At 42.5% G+C, this 22,859-nt stretch overlaps 2 protein-coding genes across 2 annotated transcripts in view; both read right to left on the reverse strand.

Moving 5' to 3' along the window:
• Window positions 1–524: 524 nt before the first annotated feature.
• The window catches only part of DLC1 (DLC1 Rho GTPase activating protein), a 24,671-nt gene continuing 2,336 nt past the window's right edge, over window positions 525–22,859 (reverse strand). Inside the window, exons 2-13 of the mRNA XM_009579019.1 lie at window positions 22,094–22,175; window positions 14,943–15,006; window positions 10,694–12,120; window positions 9,396–9,572; window positions 7,346–7,505; window positions 6,901–7,099; window positions 4,321–4,534; window positions 3,822–3,936; window positions 2,701–2,922; window positions 1,787–2,004; window positions 1,435–1,608; window positions 525–898 (exon numbers count right to left, since the gene is read on the reverse strand). Of these exons, the coding sequence (XP_009577314.1) occupies window positions 778–898; window positions 1,435–1,608; window positions 1,787–2,004; window positions 2,701–2,922; window positions 3,822–3,936; window positions 4,321–4,534; window positions 6,901–7,099; window positions 7,346–7,505; window positions 9,396–9,572; window positions 10,694–12,120; window positions 14,943–14,975 (3,060 nt within the window). The 5' untranslated portion in view covers window positions 14,976–15,006; window positions 22,094–22,175 and the 3' untranslated portion in view covers window positions 525–777. The remainder of the gene's footprint in view (window positions 899–1,434; window positions 1,609–1,786; window positions 2,005–2,700; window positions 2,923–3,821; window positions 3,937–4,320; window positions 4,535–6,900; window positions 7,100–7,345; window positions 7,506–9,395; window positions 9,573–10,693; window positions 12,121–14,942; window positions 15,007–22,093; window positions 22,176–22,859) is intronic.
• LOC104077705 overlaps window positions 16,857–22,859 on the reverse strand; it is a 10,844-nt gene continuing 4,841 nt past the window's right edge. The window contains exons 4-6 of the mRNA XM_009579020.1: window positions 22,094–22,175; window positions 18,249–18,456; window positions 16,857–17,012 (exon numbers count right to left, since the gene is read on the reverse strand). Of these exons, the coding sequence (XP_009577315.1) occupies window positions 16,857–17,012; window positions 18,249–18,456; window positions 22,094–22,175 (446 nt within the window). The remainder of the gene's footprint in view (window positions 17,013–18,248; window positions 18,457–22,093; window positions 22,176–22,859) is intronic.

Here is a 22,859-nt window from a genome sequence, read left to right on the forward strand (position 1 = left end):
TGCTAATCACTCCTAAAAGATCATCTGGATAAGGAGTGGACAGTAACTGGAGCAAGCCTCTTGTAACATCTGCTTAGGGTTTTTAACAAAGTTAGAGCTGAGGAAAATGCAGAACTGGCACATGAGAAGGATGGCTACTCCTGGTCCACAGGGGAGTCCCATTCTAGGTTGAACTGTATCCAGCATACTAAAATCCATTCTGGTTGCCTATCAGTGTACCAGACACATTTCAAGTTCGACTTCTGCTATCCTTTCAACCATTAACACACTCATTCACACTTTAATCTCTGTGCAAACCTTTCTCTGCTTATCTCAGTGAGAACACATTGAAGAGTACCAACTATTCCAGTGGATACACCAGTCCCTCAACGCACTACAAATAAAATGGGTATGTACATAAAGCTAAGTATTTCACATGGGAATGATGAGCCTTCACCATATTTCATAATATATTTTGCATTTAAAGAATTTTGCTTCTCAGAAGCAATTCAAACCATCTAATAGTACAATACTTTTTTTTTTTTTTTTTGCACAGTCCTCCTATGAATTCCAGTCGAGGCCTACACTATAGACCTTACACAGACAGGAAGCAGCTTTAAAGTGTATGGTATGGCCACAGCCCTATAGTAATGCTCACAGTCAAGTTCTCATGCTGTCATCCCTTCATGACATGACTTGCAGATGGTACACTAGTCCGGTCTGCAGTGGATGAGCCTCAGTTTTGGGTAATGTCTACGTTGTTGAGGTGTGGAACCCATGGCTGTTCCTCTTCAGTAGTCACCTGGATTTTACTTCCTTGCTCTCAAGACTCTGATGACTGAAAGAGTCTCGTATCTTAACGACTTCAGATGCACACAAGTGTCCGAAAGACTTGGTGTACCAGTCTGGCATGTGGCCCCTGATGCGTGGAGAAAAAGTAACGATGAATTAGGTACCATAACTTTGCATGCATTTTCTTAGTCAGAATCAAATGTGTATCTACCTGGTTAAATGCCCGACTACGAAACCTCCTTATTACTGCTTATTGCTCAGCTCAGCCTTACTAATACATAGACTTGCTCAAAAACAAGTTTGCTGCAGTGAGGAAAAGTTATGAGAAGTCTTGTGAGAACTTGGTCCTCTTTACTAACTTAATATTAAAATTAACATGTCCTTACATCCAAATACATCTGTCAGAGAAAGGGGTGGGCTTATATACCAATAGGTATGGTGGAGCACATATTGGAGGCTTCTAATGCAACAAACCACACCTGCTGTTAGATATACACTAAAGCCAATTTTCTGGGACATCTCAGAGACCTGTGTACATACCTTTGAGAAGCACATACTGCTGATCAAGCTAAAGCCTGTTGAACTGTCTAAATTTTGCGCTGACTACACAGAAACTGTACAAGAAAAGTTACCATCACAAATGGACAAAGTGGAAATTCATACCTTAAATCAATTCTGCACATGTAGGTAAGTTTAGATTTTCCTGACCCGCAGGGCTCAATCAGATACCTAGACAGAAGCACATTGACTCTAACACCTGCCACTGGAGCACGGTCATGGTCCACTGAGGTTGCTAGAAGAACACAAGCTCCTTTGGGGAAGTTTGTCCTCCACGTTCTAAGAAAAAAGAAGAAAAAAAAATCTTGTCTTTGACAAACAGTAATTCAAACATCTAATAAGACTTCAAATTATGCACAAATAGATATTTACCTATATAACTTACATTATACAGAAATCGTAGGCAAGGTTGCCGTTATGTGTAGGATATAAACATCGTCGCATATAAAAGTCTTACCTTAAGACTACGAAGTCCCTGGCTGGGTGAGGTGCCATGCTGTTCTGGACATACTGGTATATATCTGTCTGGCTATCCAAAGGTTCAATTACTTTTGAATCTATAAGATCTTCATTCCAAAGATGCTGCTCTTTAAGTAAACGATTTAAAACGTCCTCTGGCATAGCTGGGATTTCAATGGTAGTTTTCCATAACCGGAGTGGGGGACCTTCGCACACCTGGGGAAAATCAGCACAGCGTCCTCAGTTTTACTCTTCCTTACGCTTTCTTTTCCTTTCTATTTTAGTGTTGGCTAAATACAGCAAATTAAATACACACATGTACATGTATATACTGTACTAAGCTTGTCTAGACTTAGGTTGCTTTCTTAACAGCAAAAGGCATCTGCATGCTGACTGCCAAATTATTTTTAAGTTACAGTTATCTTCTTCAGTATGGGCCACTATTAAATCATGATGCTACAGAAAAAAATCCTAACTTTCCAAGTTTATTTTTTAAATATCTTAAATCTCATTGAAACTCTTCTCCCTGTGCTAGCTCTGAGCCGTGCAAGATTAGAGCTGAGAAACTTCCTTCCTACTGCCTGCATAGTGACAGTGCTTGGAAGCTTCACTCAGCCTGTCAAGGCTTTGCACGTGTGAGTGAAGGTGTGTAAATGCAACACAGCGAACATTCCTGGGCTGGATAAACAGAAGAACACAAATCAGTGCACATTAGCTGATTACTGCTGAAAGACATTTTGTTTTTAGACGGTGTGCAACTATGTCAAAAGATAAAGGGTTTTTTGTCTTAAATCTATCTGCAAAGTAAAGGTGTGCACTGAACCTTCTGTAATATCCTATATCAAAAGCCTGCTTATATTAGAGAAGATGAGCTAAAAACCAGAACTGTGGCGTGAGTGGCAGGGTGCGTACCTTCTTGTAGGCCAGCTCTGCTTGCTCTGAGGTAGAGCAGCTGACCCAGCCTTTAAACTTCTCCTTCATCTCTTTGAGCAAGTCGTCCACGCAATCCTGGAGGTAGCAGTGGTAGTCGGAGGGCTCGGTGGTGCTGCTGCCGCCCCGGAGCTCCTCCAGGCTGAGGGGTCGCAGGTCCTGCTCCGTGTACGAGTTCCGGCCCCTGCTCATTTCTTCGGGTATCTGAGGGGCGACAAGGGTGAAATCATCCTCTTGCAGCTCTCTCCCCAAATCACAGAGTTAGTCTAGCAGCGTGATAGCCACAGAAAGATGGGTACCTAGCTTTGTAAGTGGTGGGACGCGTATGTGTCAGGTCAAGCACTCAATATGAAGAAATGCCAAATTTAAGTTTGTGACTTTGATTTAACTCAAATTAGTCTCTCATTTATGGGGTGTCTTATTTTTTTCTGTGGAGTATCCCTCTTTGCTACACAACTCAGATCCATTCCCACAGCACCGTTTATCCTGCAGACTGAAGGAAGGAGGGATCAGTTGTCAGCCGCAAGAAAAGAGACAGGCATGTCTTCAGCTGAGGGCTCTGAAAAGACTTGAAAACCAGGACTCAAGACTTGCCTGGTTCTCCAGCCTGGGCCCTAGAAGGAGCATGCCTTAGTTCCTACAGACCCCTCAACCTACGGTTTGACAGTGTCACGTTCCAGGACGCTTTTGTGGCCTAGTCTGGCTAACCCTTGGGAATTTAAGTATAAAACAAGCACTGAAATTCCCGGAAATAGCTTCTTGCTTTGTAATTAGAGTTGAAGTTCACAGACCCTCATGACTGCACAGTAAAAGCTTGAAAACATATTTCAAATGCAGCTTGGGTGTTAACAAAAATGTCCCAAACCCCACAACTGCCTCATGACTTTTAAGCACCAGTGCCAACACAACAACTCTCTTTTCTTCTGGCACCACTTCCAATTCATGTATGCACCCAGATCAGGATGCAAAGTTTTTTTAAAAGCGATTTATCATGTATTAAACTTTATTAAAATAAAGAGACATTCCTCGCTTTCCATTATACAGCAGATGTAAGCCATGTTGGCCAATATTCCACCCATCAGTTTTGCAAATAGGTGTTTTACCTGAAAGAGCTTCTTGCATTCAGCGATCATATGAGCTAGCCCTTGGGTTGCAGCCAGATTTTCATTTAGGTCTTTCTGATCGGGTTTTCCCAGGCTTGGTTTTCTTTGCATCACCCTTCGCAGGGGAAAAGAGCACACACACACAAATCCAGTTATTTAATGCAGAGCAAGATTGACGCTTGGTAAGGAAACAGTAAGATTCCCAGATCCGCTGGTGATTTAGAGCAGTGTTGCCTGGGACCAAATCTTGGCATGGTGTTACTGACTTCTCTCGCTACTCTCTCTAAACTTTTTCTTTGGAATCCCCCCTGTTTCTTCCTTCTTACGAACTTGCTTATATTTTAACAAATCTCTAACAAAAGGTAGGATCCCATAACTGTCGTACAGCCCTCTGAGGTGTCCGAGGTGATCACAGCTGGTAGGGTCAATGCTAGACGGTGCCTGCTGCACATCGCCGCTAGCTGTGAGCAGCAACGAGCCCTGCTCCCCAGAGACGTACCTTGGGGAAGAATTCTCTCTTTTGAGAGTGTTTAAGTGGAAGAGGGAAGGTGCTAAGCAGACGGCCAGGTTTGTTGGTGTCATCTGGTTTTCCTTCACTGCAGCTGTGACGTCACTCAGGAAATAGAGAAGAATCTGGAGGACCTCCCTGTTCTCATCGGGTAAAAGCATAATGGCAGCCTTGATAGCCTGGAGACGCTGATCCTTTGGCACATCTGCATAATATTAGTAATTCTCTCATCAGCCCATTGATTTTCCACACACACAGCATGAATACATCCCAAAGCAAACTCCGGCTTCAAATATTTGACTCGAGTTTGAAGTGATTTCCTTCAGGATGCATACCATTCGTAGGAAACATGAAGGAATTTTTTTTTAACCCACTAGTTTAACTACCCTCAGCTATTTCCTGCCTCACAAGAAATGCAAGCAAGAAGAAGTTGTGCCTAGGCCAGAGTTAATTTTAGATTTAATTTCAACAGCTACATGCTCCCGCAGATGCACTAAAATGACAGAAGCCTGGAGTCAGGCAGTGAACAAGCGAACACAGTCCAGCCAATTTAGAAATTCTTTGGCTTTCAAAGAAATTCAAAACATGAATGCATTTTAGAATAGGTGAATTAATTAAGCAAATTGGCTAGCAAACCTTTTCAACAATGATGTCATAAAATATCCAGAAAGTGCTCTACCAAACACAGAGGGTTGCTTAATTGAGCAGATCCTTCAAAGTCATGCGGTGGAAAAAGAAAGTCAACGCTGTGAAGCCCCATACCATTAAACAGCACCTTGGTTACCAACAACAAACAGCCATTGGAAAAATTTGACGTGCGTCTTTATACAAGGCCCTCTCCTCCAAACTTGAAGGGAACAAAAAATGAAACAACCCAGACCAGATCTGCATCTATCAAAAGGATTTCCAATAAGCCATCTCTGAAGACAACATCAGAGTCTGAGTCCTGGAGCATTTATAACATCATTAGCACCACACCACCCTCACTGCATGTCTCATAAATACATGTGGTGCTAACCAGATATTTAACTGGTATTTGCTTTGGGCTTCAGCAACTTCGTAAGGCTAGCAGGTGAGTTTAGAAGGCAATTTTAAGCAAAAATCCACTGTTTTCCACACTCTCCCCTCCATCAGCTCAAAGCATATTTAAGCCACGTGCGGACAATTCCAGTGCGCAGCCTGGTGCGTAACACCAAAGCAAAGGGAAATTTTGTCCTTTGCAGGGAAGCAAAATTTAAGGCTCTTTGGTTTACACAGAGATAATACTTCCCGACCTCCTCTGGGGATCCCTCAGACCTACCGCCTGCGAAAGTAAAGGAACAGATTCTTCTGCAATGCTCTGTCAAACTTTTTCCGGCACTAAATCCACAGAGCTGCTGTTTAATATGCACGGAAGTGGAGAGTCTGATTAATTTTCTCCATAAACCTTCTTGGGAATCCAAACACACGCAAAAAATCCGTGCACTGAAATAACGGTATGTATGTTTTTATTTTAAACTGTCACCTCCACCTACGGAGCTCTGAAGGCAGTTCCTGTAACCTTTTTGCAACCACCATCATAAGGAAGGCACAAAATACAGGAATGGCTCAAGGAAGGTGTATTTGCAGTAAGTTCTGTTGTAGCTGTGCTACTATGGGAACAATACATGGAGAGAGAGCCGGGGCGGTGTTAAGGAGACAAACCACAGGATCAGCAAGGTGCCCGTAGTGCATCAATCAGTTTGGACCCCCATTAATATTTCAAAAAGCTTTGGAGTTCTGGTCACCAAACATTAATTCATCTTTGGCCACTTTATAAAGTGGGAGTATTCCCACTGAAACAATGTTGAAGAAAACTTTTGAAAGACAACATGTTCTTTGGAAAGATCCAGCACAAAATTACCATCTATACAGAACTCAATTATCTATCTCAGAAAAGAGAACATCTCCCTTGCTGGAGTTGAACTTGCCATCTCAGAAAGATTAATTATTTCTTTTCACATGCATTGATAAACTCAGTTTTTGATGTGATTTATTCTAAGCACTTTCTGTTTATGGTACCTATCAGCAAAGTAGCTACAAGCCAGTAATGGAAAAGCTTTCAACCTAAAGGTTGTTTTCAAAAGTTGTTGTGAAGGATAGAAGAATATGAATTATAAGGAAATAGAAATTTTTTGGCAGCCTTGCTCTTACAAAAAAATTCTCAGTAATTTAGTGGATTTCAATCCTCCCCCTCGAAGCCTGTTCGTGTGGTGTTGGAACAGCTCCTCTACCAAGCCACATCAGATGTGGCTTATTTTCAAACTGTGATATCAAGTATGCTCAAAGAAGAGAGGAAAGTTTATAGCAAGTGATGGAGGATTTATATTTGTTCCCGAACTACAGAGAAAGGTGAAATGAAAAGAACTTGTACTATAAATCGCTATACAACTAGAACATAAAAAATCCATTCCTTACGAGGCAGCTTGAACTATAATGGCTGCTGGAGAAAGGCAAAGACCAACATACGCCCAGAGGAGCAGTATTAGAAAGTTCCACCCTTGCTACACAAATGACCATTTGCCATTCTGCCACAGAAATCTCACTACTTACATTGGTATATCTGTAGGAAGGTCTCGGAGAGTTTGTTGGTCATGAGAGGCTCAGGGAGATCACGGAAGAATTGCTTTAACATGTCTGCTACATCGTAAGCAGACTGGCCTTCGTAGCTGATGCTGTCTGTTGAATTCTCATTCATTTGACGCAAAGCCTGAATTCTTGATTTGACTCCAGATTTCCTAAACAGTCCAACCTAAATATACATGGAAAGGTAAACACATTTACAATGAGTCCAGCAAATCCGAAATGTAAGTACGCTCTTCAGCTTCTTATGTATGGGTTCTAATTTCATCTAAAGCTTTCTTTGCATTAATTATGTATTTGAGTCTATTTAGTTTGAGTCTACTTTTTTCAGTCTGCCCCAGAAACAATAAAAATTAATGGAAGGCTGGGCTTTGGGTGCTGCACGCGTGTGGGACGAGAGTACAGCAAAACCCACCTGATCCAGGCAGTGGTTGCGGAGGTACCGCATGGCTTGCTGAATGCTCTGTGGAAGAGGCTGCCCTGTGCGCTGGACGTTGACTTGCAGCGGTACTCCGAACACGTTTCGGTCTTTATAATCCGGCACCTTTATCCTTTTCATAAATTTTGGTACTGCCCTAGTTAAGCAAAGGGAATGACAAAATTAAATTAAACCTCTGTTGAACATTTATCTTCTGTATTTCCAGTAATTCAGAAAGTCAGTGAAAATAAGTGAAACACTTTAGTAATATGAAAAGTAGTGACAGTATAAATTAGCTAATCCACTCAGGGCTGGGAAGGGGGAGAGGACAGAAAACAGAGTTTCTCTAAGAGAAAGGCTTGACATTCGGGGCAGTATGCTGCCTGTAAGTATTAATGTGGTGCTACTCCATCAATATTAGTAGGACAAAAGCTACAGGGTAAAACTGCAGGGGCCAGATTGAATTGCAAAAGAGTCAAAATAAATCCTGCGGTCAGTGACCCCTTATAACGCTGCTTCTTTAGGTTTCGGGAACGATGGGCATTTGAACAATGAGCTTTTGTATGTCAGCTACTTGTTCTGCAAAGTCCTCAAACTGGGTCCACCACCCACCAGTGTGCGTAACAGCAGGAAACTGATGTAATACATTTGAGTTTGTCAGCTAAAAACTTCAGCTCTATAAACAACCCCTTTGAGGGACCCCCCTCCTTGTCAGCCAGTGACTGTTGTTACCCCCACCTCCCACCCCAGTTTCAATGAGAGGTCTTTCCATCTGCTTATGACTCCAAGGAAAAAGTTACCAAATACAAAAGAATGATTTACCCCCAGGTCCCCAAGAGTCCTGGTTTCATGAAGGGAAAAAAAAGCCATTAAAATGGGAAAATATTGAGATCATTTTCCTCAACAGGGAGAAAAGCTAATGTCCAGTGCAACAACTAATAGGACACAGTAGCACTGGAAAACAGGGAGACCTATTTAACATTTCAATATACAGTACGGCTATACAAACAGTGCATTAGATTTATAGCTGACTAATCTGTTACATAGTAAAACAGAACTAATTTGTATTGCCGTATAGTTAAGTTTAGGGCATTATTGATATATGTATGAATAATGCTTGCTTTGTCAAAAAACATGCCAATGGAATGCGAAAAAACACATTGCGATCTCCACCGAGAATCTGAAGCATGCAGGGATAACTGGTCAATACTTATTTCTGTCTTTCAGAACAAACAACTTCTGTATTTAGAAAGGCTGACATAATAACAGCCTTTGAACAGGAGGTACTTTGATGCTGAAGCTAAATACTCTCTATGACTCCTGGGGAAGGGAGGAGGCTGGCCTGTGGTAGGAAGAAGAAAAATTTTATTGCGTCTTTTGCATCCTGAAGATTATACAGGCTGTACTGCAGATACAATAATAAAAGAGCTTTCTATTTCATTCTTCCGACAAAAAACATTCAACTGGGTTACAAACACCTGGCCACAGCAGAAATTGCTGCCTACAAAAAACTCCATGGTTCTCCCAACCTTTGTTGCCCTCCCTCCATCTTTTTTGCAAGCTAACTAGATTTATAGTGCTTTAAAGAGGGAAGATAGATTTTGGCTAATGAGAGACTAGAACTAAAGGAAATTTACATTATTTAATTACATAATGATACAGAAAAACTAATGCAAATATTTAAGAACAACTGAAGAAAAGCAAGCCTATTAAGATCTACTACTCGCTAACTGCCTCAATAAGCAACTAGTGTTTCTTTTGCTTCGGATAGTGGACATCTTCCTGCTCAGAAAGCTGGCCTGTACTTCGTTGCTTTTGTTCCCTCACATGCCCCCTACAAACATACTTCTCAGGCCTAATAAGATTACACTTACGTAACGGGTTAGTGATTTTAGTCCCATCTTAGGAAACCACAAATCACTATCCCCACAGGCTGGAGGAAGAAGTGCAAATATGGAAAAAGAGGGATGAGGGATTCATTGCATCTTTCCAAAAGTTGCTCAGGACGAGCGCAACTGCCTGTCTCCACACGGCACTGTGCCCTTACCAGCTGAAACCGTGCTTGTTGGAAGGCGTGTACTTCTCCAGGAGAGCAGTCAGCTTCAGGAGCGAGTACTTCTGCAGCAAGTTCATCTGCGCCACGGACTGGCAGTTGATCTGCAGCGACGCCGAGCTGAGGCTGGGCCGGTGGGAGCTCTGGAAGCTGTGCCACCTCAGCCTGTGCCTGCGGAGAAGATGGGGGACAGAGCAAGGACCAGTCACTGAAACGTCTCTGCGAGACACGTGCGGGAATTGCCACGAACGCGCTGCTGAGCTCCCTGCCCTTGGCAGCCGCTGTCCTCTGAGATTTCACAGGCATCAGCCGGCAGCGCCTCTGCCTCACCCGGTTCGATGCAGCACGTGCAGGTGCTTCAGAGGGGAACGTGCGCTCTGAGCTGACCCACAGCTCAGTGTTAAGGACACGGTCTTGCCCTATCAGATATCCTCCCAGGGCTCCAACACCCTTTTTTCAGAAGCCCTTTCAGTATTAAGGCAGTGGGAACCGAAAAACTCCATTAAGAAAAAACGGCCCAAATTTTTAAGACACATCAAATGGGAACTAAGCACTTCTACAAGTCCCATGAAGTTTATACAAACAGCTGTAGGTGACTAAATGACGGCAGAAACCAGGCCCTAAATGATTTGCACCAGTTTTAAAGGAAAACTGGAAACAAAGCGAGAAAGAATTCAACTCCTTGCTCTACTCACAGTACAAAATACAGTCATCCATCCCATGGTAAAACTCCCAGCAGAAACTGGGAGGCCACTGGAACTCCCCCAGTCCCCCACTGTGCTACAGCGATCAAGAGAAAGTAAACAAACCTCATTTTCCGCGCAGATTTAATGCCCTAGCATGCTATTAAGAACCAGCCTGCTACTGAAAAGTGCAATTTTTTGCAACAGTCTAAAAGTCAAGGTTTTTACTACACGCTGACACAAACCAGACCATACTTATACTGGTTCTTCTAGCCAACTTAAAAAGTGAATAATCCTACTTGAGGTCCCTCTCCCTCCCACACACCATTTCAGTTTGAAGAATTATCATCCCCCGAAACTGCCTTAACATTGCTCCTAACGCTGACTTGCTGAGCGGGCTGTTCTTCAATGACGACTCAGGCTGAACATACAAACATACAGCTACGAAGTGTGGGAATCACTCGTCTGAAAGGCTTGCACAAATACTTCCCTTGCCTATAATTGTTTTGGGAAGCCATGGGAACAGCACGTGTGTGCTTGAATGGCCACAGCTTCTACTGGAGGAGACCTCAGCGGGGCCACCCCAAGTCCCAGCGCTCGTGATCTCACCTGCTGGACCGCGTCAGCGATGCGCCCACCCCAGAGTCCCTCCTGTCCTGCATCCCTGCGGGCTCTTCTGTTTCGTTCAGCGAATTCCCCGTACTGTCAAGGTCACTCGGTGTTGTTCGATCGTTATCTACATCGAGGTGGATCTGCTTTGGAGAGGAAGGACACGGGGAGATGGAGTCGAGCGCCGAGTCGGAGTCCCCTTCGTCCGAGAACTTCTCTGACCACTGGTTTACCATCCTCTGCATCCCTTTGACGTGGTATAGGATGTCATCTAGTTCTGGGAATATGTCTTCATTTTCGAGGTCGGCCAGATCACTTGTACTGGAATACAGGATCGAGCCTGGCACATTGTCGTAAATACTCAGGCGGCTGCTCACTGAGCTGGAGGAGTTGCGCCTTTTCCCCATACCCAGCTCTTTGGAGCTGTCGCCGCTGTTTTCCCTCCGGAGGGTGAGATGGCCGTGTCCGTGGAAACTCCCTGTCCTCCAGTTCACAGAGGCGTTGCTTTCTGTTGGGGAGAAGTTGCCGTTGGAGAGTGCTTTGGGAAAAGTGCCAGGCTTATGATCTTCGGGGATGAAAAACACGGTGTCTTCTGCAAAGCTTCCCCGGTTCTTGAAGTTCTGCTCCACCACGTCGCTGAACGTTGACTGGTTGAAGGGGTCGAAGCCTTCCAGGTACATGCCCACCCTTTTATTGTAGGCACTGAGGCTGCGTGTTCGCGTGACGGGACTGGGTGTGCTGACAGCACTGCTCGTCTCAGACTGACTACTGCTGCTGCTGGTCTGGGTGGAGTTGGAAACGCTCCTCTTTCGTACCATGGGGAGGCTGATGTGATTGCCGTTGAGGGCAGAAATCTCCACGCAGTTAAGTTGTTTCAGTTTATCTTCATCCATGCCCTCCTGCAGGATGGGCCCGCTAATAATAAGGCCAAGCTTTGAAGGAGCTTTGCTCTTGCCATGGTGAGAGCTCTTGATTTTAAGGCTCTCCATTCTCTTGAGCAGGCTCTTTGTTTTGGACTTGGCGTTCTTCTCATTGGCTTTCGTGTTGAAGCTGAAGCTATTCAGCTCCCTGGGTGAGGGCAGGCTGCTGAATGAGTCATCGTTTGCCACGAAATTGCTCGACGAACACACGCTCACGACCGAGTTTGTCCTGGTGGTAGATGCCTCGCTCTGCAGGGTTGGTTGGTGGCTGCTGGTGCTGCTGATGCTCAGAATAGAAGCCACCTCCTGGCGTTCGCTGAGGTCTGTTAGCACACTCTCACGGCTTGCCGCGTTAGTGAGGTGAGGAGCTTCTGGGGAGGGGGTATTCAAGTCTGGTTTTGGAGGGAACACATCAAACTCTTCAAGCCTCGACCACCTCTTGCTGTCCCTCTGAAAAGTCCATTTGCCACTTATTGCACAAGGTTCATCTTCATCCGAATCTTCGCTCTGCAAAGAAGAAGAACCCTGAAAGTACTGCTTGCAAACTGCCCAAACAGCAAAGGCGTTTGCATTTAAATACAATGCCCACTGAATTGCTTTAGGCACGACCTTGTTCTCACTGAATTTAGAGTGAAAACAGTCTTCAGGGAGAGGAAGATTAGGCCATAAAGCCCATCTCAGGAAAAGATAACACGGGACAGGCAATATATTTTAACAGTTTTTAAATACAAAAGATATATGCTTCATAAAAAGAAACAAACAATACAATCTGCTTTAAATTGCTCTTTTCTAAAAACCCTACTATCCATAGACTTTTAATTAATTGGTCACAGTGGATAGCCCTCAGATCAATGGAAATTCCTGGCATGCATAAAATTTTCAACTGGAGTCAGTCAGGGGTTGGGGTCCCTCTGGACTCTCTCCAAAGCTACACTCTGTTGATAGTGGCTGTGTGTTTATACTCCTCTTTGCAATTACGAGATGTTTCTCATACGTTCTGAATTGTAGCGGCTTAATTCCTTACCCATTCGGGAAGTCTGAACGGTCTCCTCGCTGTGACTAATGAGATAGCAAAAGAAGCTCTTGCACTGCAAGAGTGTGACGCCTCCAGGCTCTTACCTGGTCCACTCTTCCTCCCACAGGCTAGCAGCTCACATTTTAAGAATGTCCTGTGAAGTTTCTACTTCACTCTCGCTTCAGGCAAACATTAACGCTCATAGATAGCGAGCAGCAAGAGCTCACTGACAGTATAGCACGTAAGTAAATTGTAAATAACATCTCCACTGCTGATGTTTGATGTCTGATGTATGAGTAATGCCTGAGGGCACAATTACACGTACATCACTTACGCCTACGATCTTTTCATCTAAATACTGAAAGGGAATGATCCCGGGACTGACATATTTGGTCTTCCAAATATCTGGAAAATTTCATGCTGGAAGAATAAAACCAATATAGATATTTTAATATGACACCATGAAACCACCAAATAACCTTTGGTGTGCAGAGTAGGAAACACTAATTGCCACCCAGCTCCATGATTTTCACCTCATTTGCATAGATTGCTTTAACTTAAAAACAAACACACAGGCATGCCCCAAACTGTAACTATTTGTGTGCCAGGAACACAAACATTTTTCCTCTGAAAAACAAGTAAATTATTCATATCTCAAGTATTTTATTTATGCATACTTTATCTCCTGATCCTCTCCTAGGTTTTTTTGTTGGTTTTTTTTTTTTTTTAATAGCACATTTCGTCAGCTCAGGAAAATAAGTGAAGCACCATATTTATTTTTTATAACCAAATACACATGAGACGCTTCTGTCCATGACTCAGATGAAAACCTAAGAGGACTGGCTTGCTTATTTAAAGTTTTCAGGAGGAAAAAAGTCACCTGAAACTGCCAATGGATAATAATGATGGTTCGGTGGTGAATGTGGTTTGACTGGAAAAAAGGAGCAGTAAAGTGATCTTAATTTGTGGAGAGGTCAATGCAAACATAAGGAAACATATGTTTCTGTCAGCACAATTTTTCCCTAGTGTTAAAAAGCTTTAAAGGCTAAGTATTGATTCTAATGAAGTCAACAACAAAAGGGAATAGGATCCAAGTCCATCTGCCAGAACATGCGTGGTGAATGAAAATCAGGAAGGACTGAAACAAAAGGTAACGTCCAGACTCCGGAAGATCTGGGGTTTGGACCTGAAGTCAGGTCTGGTCTGACCTCTAACAGCAATACTGATCATTCCAGTGTTAACAAGGTTCAGGAAGGAAGGAGGAGAAATCTTCTGGCGGTCATAAACGGCAATCCAGCTGTCTACCCCTACTTTTGCAGAGTTCCTACATATGCTGCCTCAGAGTGTTATCTTCTGGAGCTTGGATGCTGTTTCCAACATACCACAAACAGATAGGGGAAGAGGGGATTAATTCCTGGTAAACAACCTCAGAGCATTTGTACGCATTCTTGTTAAGGGTAGGGCAGCATTGTATTGCCTTAGCTCAGTCATCTTTATCTGCAGTTGTCATATCCCAGGGGACAGTATCAACCACTGATCCCTCCTAGGACACACACATAGATTTAAGACAGCTATTGAGTGGTACCTTACTAGCAAACCCCAGCAGCTCAGCCTTCTGTCGGTACTGCCTTACTGACATTACAGTAGGTGCTCTCTCTTTTCTCACCACGCTCCGCAGGGATCCTGAAGATTCAGGAAACACTTTTAATTCCCGCTGAGCTCCCTGGAAACATGCAAACTTTCTAAAAAGGTAGCTGATGTATTCTGTAAATATATTGCTTTGATTTTGAGCTATGTAATTAAAAAACAAGGAAACAACGTGCCCAGTCCTAGAAAGGACTGGCTCTTTCCTTTGCAGGCCAAGCACACTCTAACCGATCTTGTCTACATCATAATAAAACAATACGATTCTAACGTGATGGCAAAGAACGAAAACTGTGAAGATGACGCCAAAGGCGATGTTCTAACATTCAGGTCAGCTCATCGTGGCTGGTCAGGATCTCCTCCATCAAGCCTACTCTTTACAATCCTGCAGGTAATACGCCACAACATGGACAACCTCACCGGCAGGCAGAGAAGCCCAGTGCCTTTCAGGCTGGGAGCAGCATCCCGGGGAAGAGTTTCCTAGATGAATAACCTTTAGCCGTGGCCAAGGTGAGAACACAAAATGAAACATAAGCAGAGTTTTGACTGTGTGTCCTTGCCAGGTTCTACTCAGTGTTATCCTAGACTGCAGCTAAGCAACCTGCTAGACTTTTTTTTTTCAGTTTTACTAACGTACAATGCTGCAACAGAAGATGTTAGAGGAACTTACCCTTTTCCTGTGGGGACTAATTTCTAGCTTCATCACTGCACATTTGTTTAAAGTATTTAAGCGCCTGCAAAGCAAAGGAAACTGTATTAAGAGAACACTCCAGTGTTTTGACACAGGCTATTCCAGTTCAAAAGCTTTTGTGAAGGCTGTCCCCAAATTGCTTTGCATACAAATAGCCACAAGCAGAGTTTCAATTAGAGCCCTAATTATACTTAACCATTAACCCATTACATTTGGCTGTATTCTAACTTCAGAGGGAGGGACGGATGACTATTTGTCACAATTACCTGAATCAAAGTAAAGAGAGGTGAATGGAAATTTAGACTAAATTGAGAAGTGCATTATATGCAATGAATTGTAACAATTACATTTGTTTAAATAGCAGACATCCGAACCCTGAAACAATCAATCTCAACAGACTGAAAATAACGGGAAAGGCTTCTTATTTGACACTGTGTACAAGTGCTTGCGTGAAAAAAGCATGCTGCTTTAAAATTGCATTTTATAAGCTAAAACCTCCCAGAGGAAAACTTATTTTCCACTTATCAGGTGTCTATTTTATTTGTGAACAATGATTATTTTCAATACAGTCCTGGGACAAGACAACTCACCAGTTTAAAAAACAAAAAACAAGACACAGACCTGATTTTTCCTTCCCAAACTGGAAGTTTCTTTTATACATAAAAATGTATAGAAGTCTTCACATCTGAAGACTAAAATTTAAACAAAAATAAATTGCTGCAGCAACAACAGTTAACCAGCTTCCTTGTGAAACGTGATAGTAGTCTGGATGCATATCTTGAAGTCCTGTATGAATGTATATAAGCATCCCTCTATTCCCTGATGAGCTAATGATCTGGTAGGTATACCTGAAACAAACAAAAAGAAGTATCTTTCTTCTCCCCTCGCCCCCAGAAGCTCAGTGTGCAGGGCTGAGCACAAACAGCTTAAAGCAGAGCAAAACTCGGGGCTGCTAAACACCCAGCTCCATGGCAGCTTAGGCACAGCTAAGTGTGCCGGCTGCTGCGGTCTCCTGCCCTTCTCCCAGCCCTCGCCTCCCCAGAAACTGCTCCAGGGACACGGCTCAGCTAAAATCTGCACTGGTAAAGTGCAGAGTGGGTAGAGAAATGCTGGTGCTATGGCAAGGCAAAGGGCGGGGACAGGCTGGGCGCGATGCAGAAGGCGGAAAAGCTGAAGCAGCAGCTTCATGGAAGCGATGGTTTGGTCCCTTTTGTTAATACTTCCACTCACGAGGGTGTACTGTGGGTTGGATGAGGAGACTAACCGAGCTGAAAAGTAATCTTTCAATACTTTGTTGGGTTGAATTTCTCCCAGGTCAGTTCCCCAAGCTGCGTGAAGGGTGGTGTGTGCAGGGGGGAGGCGGAGGAGCAGAGCCGCCCCTTTCCTTCGGCCGCACCGCAGCCCAAATGCAGCAGGAGCAAAACTGAGCTTTAAAAAGCCTAATTTATTCTGAAGGAAGCTGTATAATTTTCACATAATTCGTTTGAGCAAAGTGTAAAGAAGAGCCTGTATCAGCAGCTTTGAAAAACTGAAAAAAAAAAAAAAAAAAAAAAAAATGCTGACTTGTCCTGTTGCTTCAGATGAGTCTTTTCAGATTCATGAAACTTGTAACTTGAATCTAGAAAATGTGTGCACAGGAAGAATTACTAGTTTCCTCTCTTTCCCCTCGCCTTTTATGCGCAGGATTGGTTGCAGATGGTATTTACACAGGGCTTGATCCTGAGGCCATCAAAGAAAATGGAAAAGCTCCTACTGGTGCTTTTGCTGCAGTCATGAAGTAAAAAAAAAGGCAGTTTGATCTATAATTAGACCCAGCCACAACACAGCAGAAAAGAAGAGAAACAGGAAGAATTGCCATGGGTCAAATAGTAGGGCAGTGGCAGGTTAGGAAAGTTATCCAGATCTCTCTATTTTCATCTTTGCTCTGACTTTAAAAGGCAGAAGGCTCAGTCCTGCCGGCTGCAGCTGGTGGGTACACGCACAAGTCCAGTGAATTTCAGAGGAATTGTATTTATGGCGTGGGTGAAGGGTGAACGTCCCGTCTATGCGCTACACAACAAAACCGGTATTTCGGTTTTTAAGAGGCCACACAGCAGCAGAAAGCTGCCTCCCTCTCTCTGCCACAAAAACATTCTCCTCTCAAACTCCTGGACCTCAAGACCAGGAAATATTAAACTGGTTTCAGTTCTATATTGTGTAATAATTTACAAATTTCACAGTGTTGCAACCTTTGACTTATGCAGAGAGAAGTTATCACCGAATCCCTGTATCAGGCTTTATCTAGCTCCAGCCTGTCTGACCGCTAATAAAGACGATCTCTGATTTCACAAAGATTACATCCCCAGACTTTTCTCCTACTCAAATTAAAACCCTGAAATAGGTGGAAAAGGGTAGAGCAAAGATCTCTGTTTCCACAGAGAGTGTTTAAGAAAAAAAATCTCCTGGCGCACACCTCACAAAAATGAGTATGAAGGCAAGATAAGGTAACCCCCAATGAGCGAGGTTAAATACAACTGCAGCGAGGCAAATAAAGGCTCCATTACACATTTGACATGATTTCATCACAAAACCAGCTTCCCTTTTAAAACCTAAATGCTCTGCAGCGATTGTCTCAGGTCTGCAACTTTCATTATATACATCACACATCCTGCTTTAACTTCTGCTCCAGTTCAGCAGTGCCCAGTTCCTTGAGCTATAGGACACTGAAATCACAGTACAACGTGCAAAACTGCCTTCCAAACACATTATTGAGTCTGCAGAGCTAAGCTTACAAGGTTTAGGCTTTGCCAGGATGAGGGTTACCTATACAACTGGCATTAACCTTCACATATGCTATGCAATACTTTTTAAGCATATTAGCACCCATTCATTTTCTACAGATCTTGTTGTCAAATCGATGCTTGTTAATGAACCACAATTTTCTCTTCTGGCTCTGGACCTTCTCCTTTCTCCATTCCCAGGTATAAATTCAATTTATCATTTCCCTACTGACAGTCAGCAGGTCTGCCTCATTCTTTAGCTCCATCTTATTCTGCCCAAACCTGCCTCAGCGACACCTTTGCAAGGACAAGATGGGAGACGGAGGGACGGGACAGGATTGCTCCAGACAGCAGTTACAGCCGCTTTCACCGTCTGGCTATCTCAGTCTCAGTTTCTACAATGCCTCCTATCCCGTCCACTTTCTGGATGACTGGATGATAAGATAATATTCTTTCCCATCACTTAGATAAATGCCTTTGTGTCAGCCCTCCCTCTATATATCTTCACATCCAGACGGTATCTTACTCCTGTGGAGCGTTGTATCTCCAAGGCGTCACTTTTCGTCGCCCGCCAGGTACTCCTGCGCAGGATCCCACCCTCCTTCACCCCGGCTCTGCAAACCCCTTCTTCCCGAGGGTGACCAATGCAACAGGACCTGCCTCCCAGTCCCAGCCCCCTGGGTCGAGACTGGTCCGTATCAGCCCTGAGCGGCAAGTACACTGGAAGCCTGAACCTGCAGCACCCAAAACATAAGGCAGTGGAGCTTCTCTCAGAAATGAGCAAATGATGCATTTTCCCTAGTCTTCTCCTCACAAATGGCCAAACTAGTTTAGCCTGAACTTCTTTTAAGAAAGGCAGCCTGAACAAGATATTCGCTATCAAAAATTGCAGTGTGAACAGCTAACTTCAGTTAATTTATAAATTAAAATATGGGCTTATAATGTGAAGTCTTTTTTAATCTAGATACCAGTCAGTTCTACGTTGGCTATAACCCCAGGTAATTCATTCTGCTCTCATTAACAGGAGAAAATTCTCACCCCATGCACCCAAGAAAAGTGGTAGCAATGCAGAATATTAGATTTACGCGTTTTAAATGACGATTTTCAATCTGAGTAACTGTATGATCTAGCTTTAAAGTTTAAAATATTTTCTTGATGGATTTAAATTCTTAATTCCTTCTTATAGGGCAAATTCCAACTCCATTATACCTGTAACTAATTGATGATACAAGGGCTTTCTTGTCTCACTGCAGTGGACAGCCTCTACACTGGCTCCTGGGGTTCTCCTGCATGTTCTAACCTGCAAAGGAGGCCAGCTCTCTACAAACCAAATGATACGAGCAGTGAATGCTGCTCGTGCGAATCCATTACAATCCATTACAATTACAATCAGGACGAGAACTCCTGATGGTAAAAGATTTAAGAAACCTCTTGCGTATATAGTGTGGCAGTTTTCTAGCTATGCGTAAGGAGATTAAATAGGATTTCCATCATGGCTTGCTATGTATTTTGTACTTAGCAACAACCTTTAGGATAAGCATGTTTCAGTACTTGGTTTCATCAGTGCATGATGCAGCCAGCTATCCTCTGGAGATAAATTCCCAGTCATTAATCTACATAAAGTCTTATGAAACCAAGGCCAGCAGCGCTTTGCACAGTCACTCATGAAGCATCCTAGCAAACTGAAGTAGAGTCATTGCTCTTACATTTTTGACCTGACATTTCATGATAAGATCACTAAATGACATTTCTTAACCATCTATTGTCTACTGTTACCAAGTGCCATATGCTATCTCTGTAATTCAAGTCTCAACCCACTTTTCACTTAAAATTTTTCAAGAAAATCCTTAATGGGGTGGCTATTGATACCTTTTCCATTTAGAAAGGAATTTGGCAAAACATTTACTAATAAACTGTTTTTAAAGTTACATTAGTTCTCCTGCTTCCATTAATAAGATTATTAAATGATAATTTACAATACTGTTCAGATGTAAACTGTCATTTAAAATGCTTCAAACTTAAAAAAACCCCTGTCATTGTGATTTCTACAGTTTTTTTAGAAATTATTTCTTCACATGCAGTAATTAGAACAAGGTAATTAGAACTGCTGGCAGAACATTGGTTGTTATACACAAAAGCAGAATCTCAGTGCTACCATCCACTGCATACAGTGTTCATTTAGCACTGTGCTGAAAATGCAAATAATTCCAACACTATTCTGATTTTCAGTCAAGAAGCAGTGATAGACCTAAGGTTATGAAGCAGCCCTAAGTCTTTTACTGAGTAAAAACCTTTACTGTTTACACACTGACCATGGCATGAGTCAAAATAAACCCAGGCTTCAGGCAAAAATGCAGCATTACCAATGACGTGCCTTCTCCACGTTTTTTAATGAGCTTTAAAAAATTAAACAAGGAGATGTGGAAAAAAACCCCTAATGGTGGAAATGTTGTGATAAGGTACTGCTTTTGTCTAACGCAAATGGTAAAGGGCCAAATTCAGACATCCAAGATGATTAACTGAATTACTTCAGTTTTATTCTGAGGTGGGATCTGAATGCTTCTGGAGAAACATTAGCTTCAGTTTTAAAGTTATCTAAAAGATAACTCTGATATATACACCACAGGCTTCAGAATGATATAGTTCAACCTTTAAAATCTTTGCCTCAAACTACAGTAAGACCTGTGGATTCTTAGGCATATCACACAGAAAACAATTTGAAGATGAAAGCGAAGAGGTTATTTTACAATTAGATGACTTATGAAAAACTTCCTAGTTTCACAAAATATCTATATACCCACATAATTTTGATTTGCTTACCTTTATTAGAAGGCTTACAATATAAGCTTCCATTCTTGGGATACGTATCTTTTTACTGTCCTCTATGTTCAGAAAAAGTGCTGACTGCTTTTATCGATCACACTAGCAGCAAATCTCAAAAAGATTTGGAAGGCATATTCTTACTTGCACCAGTGAGAAACAATCTGCTACCTTTTTTTCCCATATAAATAAATAATCCCAGGTTAAAAAGTATTCTCGCAGGCAAGCACTAAGTCAAAAATATGCTGGCTTGGCTGTATTTTGTTTTCCTGGCAAGGGAAGACCATGCTTCTGGGAACCAGCATTTATTCACATTGCTGTACTTTCTGTTCAATGACTTCACAAGTTCCAGAGCACACAAATAAGCACACCAATGCATCGCATTTTAATATCAATGGAATATGTCCTACACTTTAGTAGGGCGTATCTTGAGTGTGAATTTAACATTAATGAGATTTTTCCCCTCCCAATGACTGGACAACAAATCTGTTTTCTTAGTTTGAAAATCTTGTAAATATTTCTGAAGAACTTTAAATTCCAGTCCCTCTCTTTCTCTTCCAAGTATGGCAGTGATGGCATGAGAACACTATAAACTTAAAGCCTTTCTTAAAAGGGTTTTGTAATTCATTAGAATTACTGACATTTAGATTTGCAGACATCATGCATGTAGTATCCAAAAGCATTCATTTTGCAGACAATTTGGAAAGCTGCCATAATGGAGGACAGAGGCAAAAAACTGCACTTATTTCTAGGTAATAAAAGATAGGAAAAGTTAAGGCATTTTTTTGCCATTTAAGATTGTGGACTCACACTAGAGGAGGTAACTGATGGATGGGTAAGTGTCAGATGGGGCCATTGCAATTGCTCTTATGATAAAATCTGTAATGCTGAGGCTGTAGTTCTGTAAAAACATGCTGCCACAGACAGGCAAGTCTTGCCTTTTTTTCTCTACCCATCCCTTCTCCTGCCCCTGCAGCTGGCTGTGGGGTCCTGCCCATCCTTTGCACTGTTCTGAAGTTCATTATGCCTCTCCATGGGCTGATTTAATTTATTACCCCAGCAAAGGACTACCCAGACTCTTTTTGCGGAGTGAGTATACATAGCTATATACAGCTATGTATACATAGCTGCTCATCACGGTAAGAAAGGAGAGTAATGGAGTGCAGCGGCATGGCTTTGCTAATACTGCTCCCAAAAAATAATTCCCATGTGGGAACCGATGCTACAGTTCTATGTGCAGATGGCTGTAGCCAGCTTCCACGTGCCTTACTAATTTGGGAATTAGTAATGAAAGCAAATTAAGAATAATAATTAAAAATATACCTGTCACAAAGACTCCTCCCAACTTGGTTTTAAGTAAGATCGTCAAACATTACTTAGCCCAATATATTCTTCTAATGAACACCGCATACTGACAGTGGATAATAAAAAGGTCTCAAGCAAATGGTTATTTAATAGTACGTAATTCAGTTGAGGTTATGCTTTTCCCAGGTTATACTTTCTATTACACAGGAATAATTTCAATTTGCAGTGTGATTTTTTTTCACCTACCTGCATAAGGCCTCAATAGCATCTCTGTCCAGAAAGTCATGCTCTCGCTTGACTAGAGCGATGTCAATTGGAAAAAGGAGATCTGTAGGAATAGAGACAGATGGAATCAAAATGACTCTTATTCCCAGTGGTGAGTTATTTCAGAACAGCCAGCTGCCTCCAGTTGAGCTCACCAAGATGCCAGTGATTGGCACTTCTCAGGTAAACACACGTTACCATCTCAAATGCCTCCTTTTCACGTACAAGCTTGTGACTTGCAGGTTTGATAACTGAACGTTCATATGCATAACGGGAGAAAAAATGAGCAAAGCAGAGATGAAACAATGGGAGAGGAAAAGAGGCAAATGCAAGCTCCTTATCTGACATCAGAAGCGAAAACTGACTCAGGCTAGCTTTATTTAAAATAAATATACAATTGCCATCAAAGTACTAGTATCTCACATTAAAGAAATAAGGTCAGTAAACCCCCAATCTCTGGAAAAGAATGACAAACAGAATCTCCTTGGCTGTTAATCAAGCTATTTAAAAATGTGACACTGTTGCAACATTAATGAGATATGGACTGAAATGAAACCAAGCCAAGCTGTGTGGCGCCCATACCCCCTCCTCTCCTTAAGAGATTATTTAGGTAAACAACTGGGAGAGTGAGGGGGAGGAAACAATGTTAGCAGAGAGCTGAAAATTTACTACAGCTCTGAAGCAGCAACCACATACATATATATTATTTACTGTCCTCCACAGATTCCTGACTGTCATACAGGTCCTG

The sequence above is a fragment of the Fulmarus glacialis genome, unplaced genomic scaffold, assembly GCF_000690835.1.
Source record: "Fulmarus glacialis isolate BGI_N327 unplaced genomic scaffold, ASM69083v1 scaffold37905, whole genome shotgun sequence".
Classification (NCBI taxonomy): Eukaryota; Metazoa; Chordata; class Aves; order Procellariiformes; family Procellariidae; genus Fulmarus; species Fulmarus glacialis.